The sequence below is a fragment of the Haemaphysalis longicornis genome, unplaced genomic scaffold (genome assembly GCF_048455015.1).
Source record: "Haemaphysalis longicornis isolate Haplotype H1 unplaced genomic scaffold, Haemaphysalis longicornis Haplotype H1 scaffold_18, whole genome shotgun sequence".
Classification (NCBI taxonomy): domain Eukaryota; kingdom Metazoa; phylum Arthropoda; class Arachnida; order Ixodida; family Ixodidae; genus Haemaphysalis; species Haemaphysalis longicornis.
Window position 1 is genome coordinate 8,808,446 of NW_027526282.1, and position 22,013 is coordinate 8,830,458.

At 44.6% G+C, this 22,013-nt stretch overlaps 2 protein-coding genes across 2 annotated transcripts; both read left to right on the top strand.

The window, feature by feature from the left end:
- The first annotated feature begins 1,647 nt into the window (after positions 1-1,647).
- On the top strand, positions 1,648-9,328 carry LOC144166654 (glutamate receptor 3-like). The gene is made up of 5 exons (XM_077696186.1): positions 1,648-1,656; positions 3,244-3,405; positions 3,869-4,022; positions 6,707-6,924; positions 9,308-9,328. The coding sequence occupies exons 1-5, from the start codon at positions 1,648-1,650 to the stop codon at positions 9,326-9,328; spliced, it is 564 nt and encodes a 187-aa protein (XP_077552312.1).
- Positions 9,329-10,649: 1,321 nt separating this feature from the next.
- Positions 10,650-21,069, top strand: LOC144166560 (uncharacterized). Its single transcript, XM_077696058.1, has 3 exons — positions 10,650-10,936; positions 12,570-12,769; positions 18,812-21,069. Exons 1-3 carry the CDS (start codon positions 10,683-10,685, stop codon positions 18,919-18,921), a joined length of 564 nt encoding a protein of 187 aa, XP_077552184.1. The 5' UTR covers positions 10,650-10,682; the 3' UTR covers positions 18,922-21,069.
- The last annotated feature ends 944 nt before the right edge of the window (positions 21,070-22,013 follow it).

The window sequence follows — 22,013 nt, forward strand, 5'->3', positions numbered from 1 at the left end:
TAGCAGTGTGGTAAGCAACGTGCCTGCTGTGTCTTCAGCCAGCCCCCCTCGCGCGAATCTCTTGCCTTGCGTAGAGCAACAATTTCTGCTCCCTACGATTTATGCCTTAAGGCGGGACACTGGTCTTGAGGACATTTTTGTTATTTTTTAACCTATGTGCTTGAGATTTACACATTCAGTGTATTTCAACATCCTGAGCACAAATATGCAGTCAGTGTTCGTCTATGGGGTGTAAGTCTAGAGTTGTGCAACATGTTATGTCACTCCGTTTCGGACAATTTTTTTATTATGTACTATTATGAGCAATATGAAAGGGAACACAGGAAAGCGTGGAAAACACCCTCAGACCCAGCTATCAGTGATACGCAGCGGCCACCGTCGGAAACAAAGTGGAAAGGGGGGCGCTGTTCTAACAACTGTTCCCATTCCCGCCGTGCGTCTTATCGGCTTTCGGAGGATACTATATCATCGGTGAAATGACGTAGGCTTTTAGAAATCCCAGCGTGGTGGGAGTGCCAACAGTTAGTGGAAGAGCGCCCTCCTTTCCCCCTCTGTTTTTCACAGCGCCATCCGCGTATCGCTCCGAGTCTGTTTCGAGGCTGTTTGCCACGCGTTCCTGTGTTCCCTTTCATATTGCTCATAATAGTACCTATGAAATACTCAAATAGCTTTATCCCTTTGTGCTCTAGAAGGACCAGGGAGTGCAACTATACAACTGCAGTAATTTTAGCATGGTTTCTGCAAACGCTGTAAAATTCGTAAAGGGCAGGTCATCAAATAATGTTTTTGCAAAACTAACTGCATAAACTTTTGTGCCAGCAAAAAAATTCTACACTTTTGTGGTTTTATTGCACTGTTGAATTCATAAGCTTTCGAATGCAGCAAAAACGATGTAAATCGAACCGGTACATCCCAAGATATTGCACCCGACAGCTGATCATGTGGGAAAAAAATTGCTTCGGAGAAAACAGGGCACGAAATTTGCAAACATGGGCAAAAATGGTCATTTAGGCGACTTCAAAGGGCGACAGCTTTGGGAATACTTATGATACAGCTATGATATTTTGCAGGTACATTCTTTGGGACCTGTAGAAGGCAAATAAAATTAATACAGAAAATTGATTTTTTGGCAAATTTTCGGTCCTCAAGACCAGTGTCCCCCCTTAAACGACACTTTTTGAGCGGCGACACGTGTTTGGCTCAGATGCTAGGGGCTTACCGCGTAGAACATCTTTCTGCTCATTGAACAGTGCCCGCCCTTCAACATGCAGTTCAAGCTGTGGCGCCGTGGATAAATTCCTTTAAGAGATTTAGGGCGTATGATTATGGATCTCACAATTGCGCTCGAGCAATTTTAGCGCGAAGCACTTCTGGTAAATGTTCACTAGGCTCTTATCTTCAGATCGTCCTCGGTGATCCTGCAGATTTCGTAATAAAAATATTCAGGGAAGGTAGTACGCACGCGCAAAACTTGAATGGCAAAGGCAGGGTAGTGGTGCCGGAAGCACAGTTAAGTTTCAGTATCATTGTTTATTTTCCTAGTTGCGGTGCTACTAATCGTCGTCGTCTTTTTCGTGGCGAGTGGTGGATGCAAAGTCATCCTCAGCATTGTAGACATCTACCAGCTCTTTGTCATCGACTCGAGGCATGGTGCCGGTATCAGCCCGTCATCTCGAGAAGGACTGGTACACTCGTAGCCATCTCTCCAATTATTCACAATTGCTTCTAGAGAATGCGACAGCCGCGGTGTCCTCTCCAAAGCGGGGTGTCTTTTCAACTTTAGGAATTAGCGCTGCATTTTTAAGTGCGAATGCACTTCTTAAGCGAGCCTGAAGCGTCCGCCGCCGTCCGCATAGCAACAGCTGCGGGTGCGCGCGCTCCTCGTCTTCCTTGGCAACGGGGGGAGATGGGCGCGCGCTGCCTGGCCGCTGACATGGCACATACCCACGTGGGGGATTGGCCAGGAATCTCCTCGTCTTCCTTGGCAACGGGGGGAGATGGGCGCGCGCTGCCTGGCCGCTGACATGGCACATACCCACGTGGGGGATTGGCCAAGAATCGGGCGTGAGAAGGGCTAATGCACCCGCTTAAAGGAGTACTGACACGAAATTTCAAAGCTGAGATCCGCTCTAGCAATCAAGTACAACGACAACAGAAATAGGTGTCTGTGAATAAATGCATCTTTCTTTCTTCGTAGTTGTGTGTGTGTGTGTGTGTGATCTCTCTTTCGCGAACATTACCGAACCGCGCAAATTCAACTCGTGCATTCGCACATTCACATTCTTCCCCTCGGGGAAATGCGGGGAATTTTTCCTTTACATGCGCGGTAGTCCTTGCAAACAGCCTTGGAATATTTTTTGTTAAAGTCACTGCGCGAGCAGGTGACTCGGCGGTCGCCGCGAGGCACGCGCTGACGAGCGCTTGCCATTTTGTTGCTCCCCGGGATTTTAGCCAGTTTTTGTTTTTTTTTGCTAACGCCACGGCGCGTGCCGAGGACGCTCGGTAGTCGCCGCAGGCACGCGCTCACTAGCGCTCGGCATTTTTTTCGTATTTTTTCATGCAACGGCGAACGTACGGCTTGTAGAACAGCTAAACAGTTTTCTAAATTTCTTACGCTCAAGCAGGCGTTTCAAAGAACGCGTCGATAGTCCATACCCAGTAATTGTCGTGAAAGGGACAAAACCCCAAAGCTAGGCATCACGATCCTGTACGGGTTTTCTATCACAGGAAAGTGAAGTCCTCACCGTCGATATGGAGAGAGCTATGGTGTCCGTCTTTTTTTCGAATCAGAAGGCCGCGCTTATTCATTTTTCACTGCGCCTGTTCCGCCACTATGCTTCCAATCAACTGTTGTTGGAATTAAACCAACAAGTTCAGCCAAGGACATTTTCATTCACTATTCGGCGGACACGCTTCTACTACTCCCATGAAGTTATCGAATGGCTGCTACATTACAAAGAAAAGCAAATACGTGTTTGAGGAAAACCAATTGGGAGAAACCATTTGGGAAAACGAAATGAAAAACTTACCACCGGGGAATGCAGAAGACGAGGACATTTTTTTGTCTTGATTTTGCTCAGAGACGCTGGTTTCTAGCTGGTGCCTCCCGTAGCTCTGCATACAACCGTTTTTTCGATGTGTACTACGACAAGTAAATTTAAGATCTTAAACGAGCTATCACACAATTTTGCAGTAACGACTGAAACACTTGTCTGCTACTTTGTTTCTTTTTTTGTTTTTCAGAAAGCCGACATTGCCCTCGGTCCGTTGGCTATGACGTACGAGCGTTCCCAGGTGGCCACGTTTAGCTCGCAAGTGGTCACTGAGTACTTGACCATCTTGGCAGGCTTCCCGGACGCCATCGAAGTTAGCGCCTTCGGCATGCTAATGGCGTTCGATTGGCAGGTGAGAGCGCGTGTGCAATTGGTACTTATAACGTGCATCTCATAGTTGAAGCCGTTGCGTTGGATTCAAACTGTGACACTGCTCAATTTAGAAAGCGGAGACCTAAAGCAAAAAAACCTCTTAAACACAGTTCATGAAATTTAAGTGATAGCGCCCTCCGGAATTTGCTTCCTCATTGGTAATATCGGTTATATTTAAAATTTCTAGAACATCTAAGCACGCCTAATGATGTCGTGCATGCGAGAGCAGTCGCGTTTAATTGTGGAGTGTAAACGCCGGCATTGCGTGCGTCGCCGTGTTTCACCACTCCTATTTACGTAGACGGTTCATTGTCAATCACAAAATACACCTCAAAGATGAAATTTATAGGGCACATGTCACGCCGAAGGCTGCGCATTTATTCTGTACGCGGAAATACTGTAATACCTGCAAACAGCCACTGTGCTGCGTACATTTTCCGCAGGTGTGGCTTGGTCTTATGTCTTCACTGCTGGTGTGCATACTGGCTAGCGTGCTGTCGGATGGTGTAATCGGCGCTGTACTGCGACAACGAATGACCCTGCAGGGCCATCTCGAAGAAAACTGGTGGCTCTACCTGTCGGCGCTCTTTTGCGAATGTAAGCTGCCAAATGTTAAACGACGGGCTTGAGTATTTTAATACATCTATGATTTAATCTCTGAAAGGGAAATTATAAGTCTCATTATTGCGTATTAAGCCAAGATGTTTTCAGTGCACAGCGTAATCGGAGAAAAAAAGTTCCTTTTGTCAAGGGAATTCGAACAGGTACACGTCTCCAGATGCCTGTGCGCGAAACGGCATAATATTTAAGAATTATTTGCTGATACTCACCTGTGTAATCCACATTGTTTCTGCTTGACGCCGCACTTCAGCTAACTTCAAGGTCTGACCTCACGAGCATTCAGAGTGCGTCGCAGCTTAATGCATGAAGGGGAAAATTGACGAATGGCACAATATTGCTTATGTTTCTTTCTGCTTTGCCAAATCCCACAAGAGCGCACTATTGGTTATATGCTATTAAAATTCGTATTGCCAACTTAAGTATTCCTGTGGCTGGCTTTTCGACATAGCTTCTATGACAGGGAGTTCCTGATTCCTCAATTTTCCCCGACAAGTTTATTTCAGAGTTTTTTCAGCAGCGTCTAGGAAAGCATAGAAAAAATGTTTCTAGATACGTTTCCTTTTCTTAGGCTTCAGCTGAAGACGGCAATTTTAGCAACATTTTAGCGATTGCGTGTAGATGTATAATAATGTTAGCTCACTGTATTTGCCTTTCGAACAATATTTTGAGCGCACGGCAGTTCTTATTGCTGTTATTCCGCAAACGATTAGACTTGTAAATTGCTAGGCGAGGTGCAAGGCTTTAAGGTATTTTTGATGTCGGGTGCATTTCGCAGCTTAGTTTGCTGGTTACTCTAGGGAGGAGGCAGTAACACGGCACTGATGCTGTTACAACAGGAATCATTTGTGACAGGCAAACCATAATCTAACTCTCCTAAAGGCGCACTTCACGTCAGCGAGTAGACGTAACGGGGCATTGTGCCCTTTTACAAGAGGGATAGTGCTTACTGCCCTCAAGATGAACCAAGTAATGACATTGATAAAAAGCGGAAGAAAACCAACTGTGTGCTTTCATTGGCCTATAAATTTTTGGGAATTATGCAACCAATTTGTTAACAGCTTCGTAGGATCCCCAGGTGATCAAACATCATTGAACGCGACATTTTTGAAGATTACACATAAACGTAGTGCATTTTCACCTGGACTGGGATCGGCGTCGTTTGCAGCTGTCAACTTCAAGCTGACTTTGACCGACAGCTCTCGAGAAAGAGGTTTCAAATTATTCCGTACTTTGCCGGGATGAAGATATTGGAGGTGATTCAAAAGTGTATAGAGGAAAAATTTTATACATAGTGTTATTCACTTTTTTTCTGTTCCGGTGTTAACCTCCCTCCCCCTTTTTCTTTTTTCTCTGTTTTTTTTTCTTTGTGTGTGCACAGTCGCAAGGGGATAAAGAGATGACAGTGTGCGCCTTCCCGTTTATGTGGTTGTTCCTCGTATTCGTCCGTGTTGTATACGGCCTTGGTAGCGCAAATATTCCAGCCCAAGTCTGCTACCAGTCGAAAGTTTACACCGGGCCCAATTTCCTACACTTGCTGTTTCAGGCTATTTGCATAAGGCTATTTACTTAAACCGGGAGGTAATCTCTCACCTCTTGAGATTTTAATGGAACCGTGTAGCTGGTTGTTAGTATTTGTTTCTGTATGAGACCATTCCGGCGCCTTAAAAAACCGACCGAGTTATTTTTCTGAAAGCTGTAATTTTCTTCTCAACATCATGTAGTTATTTTATAACCAGTTTGAGCGCGCTATACACGAAGTCTTATGACTTGAACATAATTCAAATTAAGATACCTTAGTAATATCAAATGAACTCTGTTTCAGAAACCAGCTACTTTATTTCCTATACAACACTTTTAGTAGTAGATTTTTAATTCGAACTTTATCGTCCTAATAATATGAAACCGTAATCCCATTTTTTCTCTGAAGCCGCCTTTTGACCTTACGGAACTGTTTAAAGGAACTCTCGAATGAAGTACATTAGACCATATTAGCACGAGGAACTATTGGTTCGGTGACTTTTGTGCGTAATATACATACCCAAGCCATGAAGGGCTTTAGAGAGCGATGGTTTTAACAAAAAACTTTGAACATAAGGAGTGCGAGAGCAAAACCGAGTGACTGCTGCTGGTCGATTCAACGTAGACGTGATGCAGAGCTGTCAGGTGCTTTATTCCCTACTGGCGTAGCCATGAAAATGTGCCAATGACAATTTTCTTCGGAGTAATTTATGGAAACAATTATTGTTGCTTGGTTTAGGCATTGCAGCCGCCACACCATTTTCTATGATTGCGAAACCACCGTGAGTCTGACGTGTAAGAAGTGGGAAATGAATATTCGCATTTACACTGCTCCTGCCAACCAAACCTACGCTAGACGCTAGTCGTGAGCCGCCGTAGATTTCTCACCATAGGCAATCATCCGGCAATTTACTGTGCTTCGCTGCATAATGTCTCTTAGATTTCAGCGCTAGCTACTCATCATTGGTGCTATAAGTGAAACTGCCAATCATTTCCGAGATCGCAGCTAAAACGCATGCTATCTTGTTATCGCCAAAACACGAAATGGTCCTCTTAAAGGATCGAGTTATAACTGAAATCCAAAATTTTCCTAATGGTGAATTTTTTTTCATTTTGCTTGCATTTCCTCTGGCCACGCCAAGCGTCGACGAAGACACCCCGCCACACACCTGGCCGTATTCTTCTGGCCGTGTGGTGGCTGACGGTGGTGGTGTTAATGAACGCCTTCAGTGGTCACATGAAGGCTACTATGGTGCTGATACCGGATCCTGAACGAATTGACAGCCTTAAAGACCTCGCACGTCGGACCGACATAAGGCCTTTCCTCTGGCACGGCACCGCTTACGAGGACCTGCTGAAAGTAAGCGCAATACGAGGTTGTTGAAATAACTTCAGCACACTTTCTCTAATTCTCGCCACATGTAGACTAAGCAGCAGAAGACAGCAGCCAAGTCTGTCATATTCTCATTTATTATCACATTTTACGTTAGGCTTCGACGCCATATTTCAACATGACGAAATAGGTTTCACTATCGCAGCGCCTGAGCGAATAAATGTCATTTGTGGCGACACCAATCAAAAGAGAATTGAAAGCATAATTTCATATGGGAAACTTTTTCTCGTGGGGATCTCTTATTGTGCGTATGTGTGTGTGTGTGTGTGCGTATGTGTGTGTGTGTGTGTGTGTGTGTGTGTGTGTGTGTGTGTGTGCGTGTGTGTGTGTGTGTGTGTGTGTGTGTGTTCGTCTTCAGCCCGGTTTTACGGCGCGTACGCTACCTTGAACGAATCTTAAAATAGATTAGGAACCCTCAACTAGAGCAATAGATGGGGAACATGTGCAAACTTTTCGTATCGCACCGCAGAGCCGCATGGTTCTGTCAACCCAGGCAGCCACTAAAGAGAAAAGAATTACAGGTGGGAGCGGGCTCATGAGAGAGCTCTCCGCACCTATCGTTCACAGCTGCGAGGAAGCAGAAAGCTTTCTCCGCAATGCTGCTGACGTATCCAGGTGACGTCGAGTCGAAGCGCGGTGCGAAACCTTCCACTGCGCCGTGTCGACGGCTCCCGTGACTTTATTACTGCTTGCGTACGCACCGGCGCGAGCCACAATTTTGAGAGGGAGACAGAAAACATGATCACGCCGTCTTGGAAATTTACCAATCCAGTTAGGATCCCAGATTAATCGACAGACGTCGTTTTACACCCAGGCTACTAAAGAATCTAAACCGTGCCACCAATGCTTTTTAATGGGTCCCAGTCATTTTTATTTGGTTTAGGGTACGGTGCTCACAGTCATAACGAACAGGAGTACCAGTATATTACACGGAAGTGGGGTAGAGGAAACTAAGGAAGTTAAGGTGCATGTACATTTCGTAACAAGTCCACGCAGGCAAAAAAATTTAATTAAAAGTGTGCCACCTGTGTTTTGTGGCCCTCTAAAGCATGAGAGACCGAAGTAAAATTTTTATATATGGTAAATTTGTACGCCATTGCAAATAGGAGCAAAGAAACACATGTCGCTACTGTTCCACTATAAAACCATTTCCTTGAACGCAAGCCACATGCAACATGTCCAGAGGGGAGGTTGGCCAAAAATGGAAGTGCCAGTGCCCCACGAGTTATCTATAAAGGGTCATCGACAAAAGTTCATTACTTACTCAAGAACACGCAAATCATGCCCGCTTTTGCCATTGTTTCATCTTTTTATTCCCCAACTACAAAGCTTGCATCATTGTAATCATGGTAAAAGTGCTCTGTAAAAGCTCCGTAAGTGCTCTGTAAGTGCTCTGTAAGTCTTGTGCAAGTGTATGCTCTGTAAGTGCTCTGTAAAAGTACATTGTAAATGTGCTCTCGAGAAACTTTTTATGACGGAAAAATGTCTGATTAATGGGTTAAAATTGAATTTAAAAGCACTTGCAGGCTACTCAGGAAGGCACGGACGGTACGTGTCTTGAGGATGGTCAGAAAGTCGCATGAGGCAGGACAAAAAAGCTTCCTTCGTGCCTTTTTGTGTCTCCCGCATTCCCGGCCCTGGTCGTTAAGACATTGGGTTGTGCTAAAGCCTGGCTTGTCGCAACCTAATCCTAATGCGATGCATGCCAGGCACGAATCTAGATTTAAAAGAAATTCCATTTCAGTTTTTTTATTCACTCTAAAGCCTTATGACCCGATTTTATCAGATGTGCCTGACACTGTGTGGCAGGTTCAAGGGAACACCCCTGAAAGTCAAAATGGTTTATTGCATCACAGCTCTACTATACTGGGCAGCTACAGGAAAGCACGTGCAATGTCTGGATATAACCAAGGGCCCTATTTTAACATGCTAATAACCTAGTTTCTGCATTGCCTCAAGCAGTTCCCTATAGATTCTTGTTCACCTTTCAGACTAACTTTGTACTCAGCTGTGGGCTACTTTTTGTGGTGTCCCTCCCACGGCCGAAGCACTCCCGGAGGATTCAGTTGTTTGTGCTGCCCTGTAGGTGGCGTCTGTGTTATAACCCAGGTGGAGGGTATGCGTGTGCCGCACCCCACAGATTCAAACGGGAAGCCCTCCGTGCTCAATATTATCGTAATAGACTGCAACGTGGGTGGCGTTATGGGGTTTCCGCGTGTCAGGGAAGCAACGTGAAACAGTGTGAGAGAAGAAGGACTAAAAAGCTGGGTTTTGGATATGGTTGCTATTAGGATGCTCCCATGTTTCGCGAGCGCCGCAACATTTTACGCTGTGCTCCCTCGAACCAAAGACGGCTGACAGCTCGCTGTAGAACGTGCAGAAATTCAGAGAAGTGTCTACTAATGCGTAGCATTCTTAGGCCCCCTGTCTAGAATGCGAGTTCTTTGCAGCCAAATAGAGCTGCGAGCAGCGAAAGACGTTGGAATATTGCATTCGTTTAAAGTTTTCTTTTGGTTATTTTCGCCAATGATCTAAATTTATACCATTATAGGGATGAAGTGCCTTTACTTCGCTATTTATGTTTTTTTCAAAGATACAAGGAGTACCGCCGAGTTAGGCCGTTTACGCTCTTTTTATACACTTTTGGAATGTTCTTTTGCGTACTTTCTTGTTCATTCTTCGGTTTAAAAGGGAGACGTATAAGATATGATTCTTGGATACTGTCAGATCTTCTTTGTAAAAAAAGTTTTGTCCTATTTTTCTTATTATTTGATGTTTTAAAATGCTATCCCACCAATTATCAGCGCTCACACAATTATAACAATTATAACGATATTACTTCATTTGGTGCCGAAATGCAGGCCGTTACACGATTCGCCATTTTCGCTATTTTTTATTCGTAGTTTGGACGCTTTTTCGAAGACTTTTTTCGTTTTTTATCTGCCTTATGAGGGAGATGTTAAAGGCTGATATTTTTGATTTTGCCGGACCATTTTTGTAAAAATTGTATTTTTTCTCTTTTTCTTATTTATTCTTTTTGTTTTCTTCAAAATTCCGTCCGGCGAATTATCTCCGTTTACCCTAGTATAACGAATAAAGGGAGTGTTACGTCCACCAAATTTTCATTTTTGTAGAAATGCAGGCCGTTACACGGGTCTTGCTGTGGGGCTACTCGGCAAATAATGCTACGTATTAAAATATGACGCCTTTTACCTCGGCCTAGGTTAGCAGGCCTGAGGTATTTGGCTTTAATAAGAGGCAGGTGTTCTTTTATTACGTGCGCTGTAACTTGAATATTCCTGGTTCAGTGTTCATGAACTCGGGGACAGCCAAATCCGCACATGCGTTGGCCGTCACAAGATTAGAGTGGAATGTGCTCTCAGTAGAGTGAGAAATATTATTCTACCAGGCGTTAGCCAATTAGTGTATTTGCGTGCATTCCACTGAAATCAAAAGAAAGCGGTTTATAATACTCGGATTATGCGGGTGATCTCGACATTACTTTATAAAAATATTGGATTTTATTTATAGAATGAATTCCCTGCGAAAATATGTTTTGTTTTATGGGTACGTTCGGTTTTTCTGTGCCAAGTATTTCTCATTATCTCGTCAGTGAGCTCCATTTTTTGTGCTTGATGTTTGAGCTCGAACTTCAATTATTTCCAAATTTCGTCGAACCTTTTCAGAATTCTCCTGACATTCCCGAATACCGGGATGTCTGGCGCATGATTGTGGCGCGAGATGGCCTGCGAACTGCCGGAACCATGTACGACGTGGCCAACCTGCGCGAAGTCCTGGAGGGAAAAGCGGTGCTCCTCAGTGACCGCACCACGCTGCTGTACCAGGCATCGCGTACCTGTCGCCAACGACTGGCCCCCGGGAGCTACTACTTCGGTATCGAGCGAAACTTCCCCACAAAACTCGCCATTGCAATGCGCAAGGGACTTGACCCCAAGATCTCACGCCTCGTCAATCAGAGGTAACGACGCACGCATCAATCAATATTTCGCTCGATTGCCGTTCAGTGCTTTAATGTAATGTACTTGTTTCGCTCATTCATTCATTCATTCATTCATTCATTCATTCATTCATTCATTCATTCATTCATTCATTCATTCATTCATTAAAACTAGTAATATCATTGGCGCTTTCTTACCGTACGTGCGGCAGCACTTACCGTAGTTTTTAAATAAAAGCCGCCTAACGAAAATAAATATTCCTTCATTTTTTTTTTGGGGGGGCGGGGCGAATTTGTCAAGGAACGTCACGAGTTGTAAAAATAAAAACCCGATTGCGCATTCTACTGACAATGCCCCTGAGTGTGATTACACGTTTGTGCTGGTGTTGTAAGCCATGTAACGGTTAATTTGTAGAGATATGTCTTCGCAAGGAATCTAAACGTTGACAGCAGTAACAACTGCCGATCACGTAACGTTTCGTATAACACAGAAAGAGCCCAGATAAGCTTGTAAATGTGTCGCTATCCTCTGAAAAAATTTGATTAGCTAATTTTGACATTTTCACAAATTCAGTTTAAATGATTTTGTTGGGTGCCTTTATGAATGCTAGCAAAGAGAATTTCGCGTGACGCACTCATGCGTGGTCCTAAAGTTGTGTTCCCCCCCCCCCCCCCTTGACCTGTGCAACTCGATATGGTCCAAGTCAACCTTCTGTATATGCAAACAGTGAGGGGGTGCCTTTTTCGGACATCATTTTCTGCATGGTGCACTTTGTAGCCAAGTGCAACTCGAACGACCGGTCTAGTGCTGTGTATAAACCTCCGGTCATTCACCATCTTGGGTTTTCTCTTTTAACACTAAAGTGTTTTATTCCGGGGTACGCCAAGATTTCACTGACGGCATATGCGTCACAGAAATGACGCCAGTGCAACGAAGCAAGCGGCCTTTAAAGGGTGCACTCTTGCACACAGGGTTTTCTTTCGGGGAAGCTTAGTACTTAAGAGTACGTTATACGTAGAGTAGTTCGTTTTCGGGTTTTATATTTTAGCATGAAAGCACTTCATGCCGGGATACACCAAGATTTCACTGACGTCATATTCATCACAGAAATGACGCCAGTACACCTTTGCCGAAGCGACCCGCCAGCAGGACGTCGCTCGCCAAGCACACCCACAAGAAAGCTGCCGACCCGAAAATAATGCTCATCTGCAGATTTCGCTGCTCATTTCACTTGCGTGTTTTACCAATTTTATTGACAAAAGAATCAACCGTTTTGTATTTGTTTTGATAGCCTTTTCTCGTTCGCGGGGGTGAAGAACACTTCATGGTAACGCTGTGTATTTTTCCAGTTCGCGTGCGCGTTATGATAAACCATGTCAAAATGAAGCCGCATTGCACCATGGTGCCGCCCATCGGTGAGTACCGCAACAAAACGATTCCCAATGAAACCAATATTAGCACACTGAGTGATTAAAGTAGTTAAATCTAGAAGTCTGGAATCTGAACGAATGTAGAAGAGAAAAAAGAGGAGCTAGATTATTTTAGGGGACAGCAAAACTAATTGGAATAACACGAAAAACAACGACCAGAGTGAAAGACACGCCATGATGTTACAGTATAACGATGTTTCCTTATCAATTTTCGTTATCGCAGGGTCACCAGACTCGATGAAAGCGGAGTGATACAGGCTTGGCTCCAGTCCCAGCTTGGCGACTGGCAGTCATGCGTGTCCAGTCGTTACGAAGAAAAGGCCAGCCCACTGTCTCTGTTCGAGGTCCAGTCCATGTTCCTGTTGTACCTCATCGCAACGGCCGTTTCGGTGATCGTTTTCTGTGCTGAGATGGTGACAGCAGGTATATCCTTGTACAAGCTTTTTATCAAGAGATTTCGCGCAAGTTTGTCGCAGTGCTCAGAAAACATAAGAGATTTGTAAGTGATGTATAGAAATTGAAATTCTCTCTGTTCGCCATTAACGCTCCATAAAAGGTCACACCTGCATGGTTCCCACGGGATCATCAACCTCTTCAAGGATTGTGCTCAGTTAACCACAAAAACACAAAGCTTGTTCACTCAAGCTGAGCTTATCGTGTGCGTGGTATGTATGAAGGGCTACGGTTATTCCTGCCAATAATGCTATCCCTCGCGCCTTTCGGAGGATATTAGGGCCTGGCAAATGAGAACAATGCTACCTTACGGTGTTGCGTTAGTTCACTAACCATATCTTTAAATAAATGGGACCTCACCCCATTTAATTGTTGTGAAGTGAGATAATTACCCCAGAGTAGTTGATGGCGTTTAATATTCCGAACTTGAATTCAAGAATTTCGAAGTTAAGTCAAACTAGACTCGTGCATTCGCGAGTCAAGACCGTAAAAAATATTTTCAGAAGTGCCCTCCGTCCTCGCTTTTTGAAAGGAAGTTATGTGACTGCAATATAAAACAGGCGCCTCGTGCTTCCAGCGTCGTACATATTAGGTGAACAGCTATTCCCTGCAGTTGAGTAAAAGTTCCTTCTGCAATAAGGCCCCGTTCCGGGTCTGAGTCGGGAACGAGGGGTTCAGTTCTGGAATAGCCTGAAAGAGGCCACCTGCAGATTTTCTGACCCTTTTAATTCTGACGCTGAATAGTTATGTTGCGTCTAATACGTTCCGGGAACACCTGCATTTGTCTATGCACTTCAAGGGGCACCATTATTATCACAGCTGTACGGTTCTTTTTGTAATATCGAACACCCGACCATAAAAATATTAACGATGCCAATTTTCAGAAATGCTGAAGGCTTCGAGCTGGTAGTAAAATGCTACAACTCCTTGGTCGTTTCGTACACACCATACGTTGAACAAACTTTAATTTCAGCCTGTCTAATGGAACTGCTATTCATCTACAGTTCTGCGTAGTCCAGGCCCTACGGTTTTGGAGCATTGTTAACAGCGGAGTGATTGTAGGCGGATCCTTTAAGTCCGTCTGCTGTAGGTCGTGCATCCCACAGGGTGATATGTATTGTACTGGAGATAGCAGTCTCCGACACGACGACATACCTTGCGGTTAGTGTGCGCCAATCTCCCCTGTGCAACGGATGGGGTATGTGCCGGAGGAAGGACTACTGTGTGCCGCATGATGATGGCAGGTGCAAGGTGCTGGGCGAGAGAAGAAGAGGCACGGGCAGCATCGCGTGGCTAGCCCTTAGAGAATGCACCAAGACATCCGTCTCTGCTGCCTTGCCCGTCTCTGGTCTCTGCCTCTTTCCAAGCATCTTGCTGGTCCCCAGCCATAATCCCCCTTATAATATGGCTGGGGACCAGCAAGACGCTTGGAAAGAGGCAGAGACCAGAGACGGGCAAGGCAGCGGAGACCGATGTCTCGGTGCATTCTCTTAAGCACGGGACGAAGGCCTGGGACGAAGGCCTGTCCCAGGCCAAAACGTAAATAAAGTTTGTTACCCATTCGTCTGTTCGCTCTACGGTATATATGTATATATATATATATATATATATATACAGCGAATCAGAATAGGAAATGAGGGACTCGTTGAAAATAAGACAGAAATAAGGGTTTGCAGTCAAGAAAACCTTGGAAAGCAAAGGGGGGGAGGACGTGGTAGGTCATTGAAACAGATAAAGAATTTCGAAAGAAAGAAAGTGGAGAAAAAATGCCCGCCGGGTGGGATCCGAACCGACGACCTCCAGAATACCTGTCTGGTGCGATGACCAATACGATACCGGCGGGGCTATTTTCCCCTCCACTTTCTGGGTATTTATGTCAAGGTATTTTTCTTTCCTGTGCTTGGGGGTGGTAGCCAGCGACACTCCGCCTACACGTGGTGAAGGGGAACTCCTTTTTAACCCCCAGGCCATGACTCGAGTGTTTACGACATGTCTAGAGTGATCTACAAGCGTTGAACCCTCTTAAGCTTCCTGGAGGTCGTGGGATCGAATCCCACCCGGCGGTCCATTTTTCTCCACTTTCTTTCTTACTTTCCAAATTCATTATCTGTTTCAATGACCTACCACACCCTCCCCTTTTAATTTCCGATGTGTTCTTGACTGTGAACCCTTATTTCTGTCTTATTTTCAACGAGCCCCTCATTTCCTATTCTGATTCGCTACATGCATAGCGAGGGCTTCTGTTCTGGCAGTCTTGGTGCCATATACATATATATATATATATATACAGAAAGAAATGCCGGCAGTCTACAACGCCAAAGAAGGCATAGGGGAATGGTTAGACTATTTTTTTACTGTTAGTGACGTTACATTAATATTTTTCATTGTTTTCATTATTTTTCATTGTGAGAAAGAAAGAAAACACGCGACTAGAGTGGGGACCGAACCCACGCCTTATATATATATATATATATATATATATATATATATATATATATATATATATATATATATATTAATAAAATGAGGCAAACCGGGCTATTGTGGCAAGCGCGTGAGAGTGACCCGATAATGTCACAATGAAAGCGAATGCGGACTACAAAGCTTCGTAGCTGCAACGGTGAAGGAGATGGTAGCGGCTTCTGATAGACGAAATGATAGCGGCCACAATTCGTTCCAGGGCTACGCAGTAAATTTCCGATCCCGGCGGCCCTGCAGTTTCGTTTTCCGGGAGATAGGCGCTAGCTTAACCTAGAACAAGCGCTTGTGACGTTATCTCTAGGGATCGTCGTCCCCTCCCGCCTTGCTGTTGTCCAGTGCGCAGGGGTAGGAGGAGGTTTCCAGATCGATTGATTGATTGATTGATTGATTGATTGATTGATTGATTGATTGATTGATTGATTGATTGATTGATTGATTGATTGATTTAATTGACTGATTGTGAGGTTTAATGCGCCGGCGTTACACAGGTGATAAGGCGTGCCGTAGGGCAGGGCTGCCGATTAATTTTGCCTAGCTGGAGATCTTTAACGCGCGCCGAAATCTTGAACACACGGCCAGTTTCGCTTTTCGCATCTAACAAAAAAGCGGCTGCCATGGCCGGGATTCGAACCCGCGTCCTCTGGCTAAGCAGCACAACTCCTTAGCCACTGAGCCACCGCGGCGGGTAGTTCCCAGACGCGCCGGCGGCCTCGCAGAAACCGGTTCCCGGACCCACCAATAGAGAGCACAGTAACCTCGCTGTCGAGGATTCCTCTCTTTTCCGCTAGGGGAAGGGTAAAGGAAGAAGCCTCCCGTCGCTGACGTATATCTGCCGATTCCTTCGACCCGACCATTGAATATACGGGGCGACGCACCGGTGTTCTAGGCTGAGCGCCTATTTGCGTTCGAGCTAGCACACGATAACAACAGGTCCGCGGTTTCAGCAGATTTCACATTGGGAGGACCTGGGTTTACTTTTTCGCGCCACTAGCCATCACTGAGATCTAACACCAGGTATGGGGCAAATTATTCAAGATTTTAATAAATCCCCCATTGTTATACAGGGAGGGTTTAAAATGGCGCGAACGACTGGTTACGTTGGCACTTTGTGCTTTTAACAGCGGAGCTGTTGTACAAGCCGTAAGTTTACCATTGCAGGAAAAAAATACCAAGAAAATGTCGCCTAGTGTTCCCGGCACGCGCGGTGCTTTAGGAAAAAAAAAAAAAAAGCTTGCGAAAACCACGAGCAGCGAGAAAATGCCGAGCGCTCATGAGTGCGTGCCTCGGGTGCTCACACAGTGGTTTTAGCAAAAAAAAAAAAAAAAATGAGGAAGCTCACACTATCGCGCAATATTTGAATGTAGGGAAACTGTACGAAACCTTCACGACAATCACGACGGTTGAAGTCCACGAATACAGCCGATTTGCTTCTTTTTCGCTGCCGCAACTACTTAACTCGATCTTTGGTGCTGTAACGACGAAGAAGAAGCAAATCGAAGAAGCAGAACTAACGAACCGAACGCGCACACTTGAAGTAGGCGCCCGCAAATGCAATGTCTACCCTATCACGGGTTCAGTGTTGACCAGATGGCGCGATTTCTATCCCCTCAGTCACAGCGGGGTGCGTAAACGGTTTGACTCTGGGGTACAAACTCACAGTCGTAGCCGAGTGGGTAAGACGACTGACTATAACTCTATTGACCTACCAGACACCGGCTTCGAATCCTGGCGGTGCGGGTTGTTTGTTTTCTCTATACGGTTATACCGAGTTTTGTGAAACTTCGGAATCAATAAATTGTTAAACAGCTTCGCTGTCAAAACAACGCTGGTGCTGTCGTCAAGCGCTGTCACGCATTTAACGCTTGGCTTGAGGAACTGAGGAACACGATGATATCGGTGCATATGAGAACTCCAAATACTGGCACAGTGCAAAGCAACGACGCAACATGTAAATAAACAATTTTAAACTTCGACAAATGAGTGATGAAGTGTCCTTCAGTGCTCATGTATAAAGAAATCCTGCAGCTTCGCTATGATTCAAGCCTTGCGCGACTTTGTGCAAGCTTCGTCATTTGAGTTTGTGGAAGTCTACAACACTGAGGAAATACTTTGCATCCACCCCTTGCCGCGAAAAAGACGACGACCCCTTCGATGCATATGACGACGATTACTAGCACCTAAACTACTCCAACAAACAACAATACTGAAAGTTAACTATGTGTCCAGCAATGCTCTCCTACAAGAGCTTCGCCGCTCAAGTCTTGCGCGTGAGTGCAAGCTACCCTGAATTTTTAAAGCTATTATTATTTTAATGGGTCCGTTATGGTCGTTGCTTATTTCTGATGAACCTGAACAAAACCACAAACTTCTCCTTTTGGCGCTCTGTGGCCTAGTAGCGCTTGCGCCATTAAACCAAACCATAATCATCCCAAACTTACGCCTTGCATGGCGATCATTGAGTGATAGACTACTCTCACACTACTGCAGTGGAAATCTCCTGAAAATGCGAAACATTTTTTAAAGTGTTGTTTCTGAAAGTATCAGTTGTCTCGATGGATGGAAACCTGGCGTCGTACCCGTGTAATCGCAAACAAAATGCCCGAAATTGTTAAAAGTAAAGTTATTAGGTTGAAAAGAAAATTGGGAAAATTTGGGTCTCAATGGGAATTGAACCCAGCAAATATGTACTGCAAGACAGGCATGCAACATCAATGCTGCAATGCTCAATAGTTCAAGCAGACTAATAGGGCGCTTAATGAAAACATTGTCGCCTTCGGCGTAGAACGCGCGTTAGGGGGACCTTCGGAAGCCTACACGAGTAATGTGAGTATGTAATCACGCGGATAGAAATTGCTCCGATCGGGCTTAGCGATTTTTTACAACACGTGCTGCAAGATGTAACATGCTCTTTACCTTGTTTAGTGTTCACCATATGAAAAATATCCAAAATGTGTTACTTTTTGTCGTGTATATAATTTTATCTGTCAAGTTTTACTTGGAGCGTCACTGTAAAATGCTGTTTAAGATTGCTTGTTAAGTGAGATGATTGCGTCTCTTTTTTCCTATGAGCAATCAAGCTTTAGCTCCCCCTAGGTAGTAAGATAAAGGGAGAACACGAGGAACATGACGAATACGAGAAACTCGAGGTGCTTCCTTTGCAACAATGCGGAAGGTAATTAATTGGCTCCTTTTCTCTCAATGTGCTACTGCCAGAACATTTCTAATAATTTTTTTACTAGGAGTATGTCCACGCTTCGCGTTAACACTAATGCATAGCCTTAGACTCTTAATATTCCAAGTTTTTGTAACTAAATTTTAAGGAGCAAAGTGGCAACAACTGCTCTTTAAGCCTACCTAAGGCAAGGGGCACTGCTGATCATTGTGCTGAATTTATCAAATCGCCAATCAATTAGGGGAAGAACCTAGCCTTGTGAGGTCTCTAAACTTTTCCCGCGTATTCGACTTCACATACGTGTAGCTCATACAGGTTCCAAATGTTTTTATTATTTCCATGCTTTTTCACCCCAACAGGCTGGACCAAAACCCGGCGACGAAAAAACCCCATACTCCGATCAAAGATTGCCCTTCAAAACAATTCTCTGAAGCCGACATCCGAAGTGGACCCAGCCGCTAAACGTTGAATGACCGAGGACCCCGGCCTGGGCGTTGTCTACAGTAGCAGCATCGCCGCACAAAATTTGAGCAAGGGAAAATCAGCTTCGGATAACATTTGTTGAAAGTTTAAAGCTTGCGTCACCTAGTTTTACGTCACAGTTGTGGTGTATTTGCGGGATTCTGTTTCACCGTTAGTACAAGCAGGATTGGACAGGTTTTTTTGAATACTGATCTAGTAATTAAGGGCAGCATTAAGCGCTTTTAATGTTAAAGTGTAACAGAAGTTGAGGGGTTCTCTACCAGGTTATGCATATCACATTCTGGGGCTTGTAAGGAGGTTTGATGCCGGTCTAGTGCTTACTGCCTCAATATTTCGAATTCTTTCTAGCATAAAAAAGCATAAAGAATTCTATCTTTATGCTTTTGGTACAACTCATAGAAACAAAAAGGTTATATTAACTAAGCTATGAGCTTGAAATGAGGCACCAGAAGCACAACGAAATTTATTTGACAAAACATCCAGAAATGAAGCAGAGAACTGAGCGCGAAGAGGGACCAATTTGGGGGTTGAGGGGGTGCTAACCTTCTAGCTCTGTTAAAGCCGGTGTGCACAGCATTATCTGTCCTGGAGAACCAAACAAAGGCACAAGTGCGTATTCTGCGTTCAAGGCTGCTGGGAGGCGTGAAATGAGAATCGGCACAGGCGTTGTCTTACACAACCAGTGACATTGTAGTAGCAGCATGACGATTTGTAACAGTTAGAAACACTGAATCAACTTTCTTCAGTAATTTATGGTGCTCCACAAGGCACTGTTTTGTGCCCCCTAGCTATCCTACTTTGCGTAGGTGACCTACACACAACGTTTTTGTGTCAATCCTTTCACTGACAATTGTGTCAGTTCTCAGGAAATATTTACTCCCTTTGATGCTATGTAGCTCTAGTCTGATAGTAATGTTGTGTAAGAATGCTCGCACGTGTTTAAAATATCAATAGACATTGGTAAATGAAAGCGCACGAGTGTTTCACGCAATGATGGTATATGTTTAGATATATCAGCTTCGTCGCGTATACTTCTCATGTAGTGTCACCATTATAAGCATGCAAATGCTTGTATCACCGGCTAACCTGATCTCCTAGTTCTTTCCTCAGCCGACTCTCCTTGGGACAAGAGATTCCTTCGATGCGTTGCATACATTTCTACCGCTTTGATTTAATGGCAGCCTTATCCCGGCGTCCGCCGGAGGAACGTTGCAGCGCGTAAGAAATTACTGCTGTTAGCACGCAACCTCGTATATTTCAAACTAATATAACGCAAGGTCGTTTTGCCCACGCCTAAATTGTACGGTGGTAAACTTCCCCTCCTTCTTCCACCAATCTGTTGGAGCTTCTTTTTTAGACTACTGTAGTCAGTAAATACCGGACTTAGCGCCTGACGGGTGGATGTAAGTGCTTGGTTTCCTTCGCATCCGACGGCGGCTCTGGTCTCTGTAAAAAACTATATGACTTTCATCCTCTAAAATATTCACTTCTCTTCGTCAAAATGTGCAATACTACTGACATACTCAGGGGCTCGATAAAACACTCATACAGATGTTCCCGCCCTCACTCAACCCATAAAAGCTTGTGGCTGGCTTGGATAACCGGCTCAGTAGTTTTTTTCCGGCAGAAATGTGTACACTGCTTTCAGTGTATTTTGGTCAACAAATCTCTCTGAAACTATTTTGCAAGATACTAAGGGGACCAATAAAACTGTCATTGAGACTCAACAATACTTGTTGAGCAAGTTGGTTCATGCTTATTGGAAAGACTAAAAGGGGGCGCTAAGCAGAAGAAGACGAAGTAAGACACAAACACCACATACAGGCGCCAAAGAGACGCCCTCGACAGAGGCGTCATTGAGACGCCCTCGGCAGCCACATTTCGCAGAGCAAGCTTCTTTTTGGCTTTAATGAGTTTGCATCTTTTGCATCTCTGCAACTTACTACTAAGTTTCCATCTTTTAGATGCCTCGGTATGGTTCTTTAAGGCGTAGGTGAGCGAGCTGCAAAGGCGTCCGACTTCGATTACACAATCAATGAGTTTACCACGGGGATGTTTGAAAAAATACTGCTACGGAATGTTCTTTAGGGTCAAGTTAATTATGTTGGAAGAAATGCCTTGGAAAATGCGGAGAAGATAGCGTTCCCTGGCCCCTTTTGTTTAATTTCACAATGGATGCGCCTTTGTGCAATATTTACACTCAAATCGGAAGGGCTGCCCAGTCTTATCCCAATTCTTTTTTTGTTTTGCTGCGTGGATTGACAGAAAGGGTGATTTCGTCTTATTTTATACGAAAATTATAATTTCTTATCCACAGGGTCACACTTTCATATCCGACCTTGCCACAACCCTGAGAAGATAATGGGCATTAGTGATGATCCTTCACTTAAGTTGACTGACGACGGTGGTCATAAACCTCATTCCTCTCATTTTTTCAAGCAGAGGAATCCTAATCATTTCTCTACAGAAGGAAAGTGCTATCGCTGCCGTGTTTCATTGCGTGAAAGGAGAATTGTGAGAGGCACGCTAAGGTGAACATTCTGGGTCTGCGTGAACTCTTCCATGACGAGGGAACGGAGTTGTGACAGCTTTCAAGCACGCCCACACGGATAGAGAGAAAAGTATTCTAAACCAGTTCCGAAGTTTTCTTATGTGCATAGTACATTCTCAGATACTTCGTGAATACTGCTATACCACAGCGTGTGCTTGTTTTCTGCGCTCTAGAAGCATTCTAGATTCAGAAAAAACGTTGAAAAGCTGTTGCAGACGACAATTAGCAAAGCCTCCCTTGCGGATATGATAGAAGACGGTGATCACTTATTTGGTTTCGCCCATAGAAACGACCCACTGCTGGGTAGTAAAAATAGACCCTTATTCTCTAACTTTACCCTGGTACAAAGTTTAGCCAGTTATTTTAGAGCAAGTAGAGTTACGAAATGGGGTATCGCAACGTTTGAGCTTGTCTAGCGTCAAAAAATTGTTTTCAAGCTCCGCATACGAGCCAACGTAGCCAGTTCACCTGACACCATGCGATTTGGTCCATTTACATTGTAGGATTGGAGCAACAAAAATCGAGAA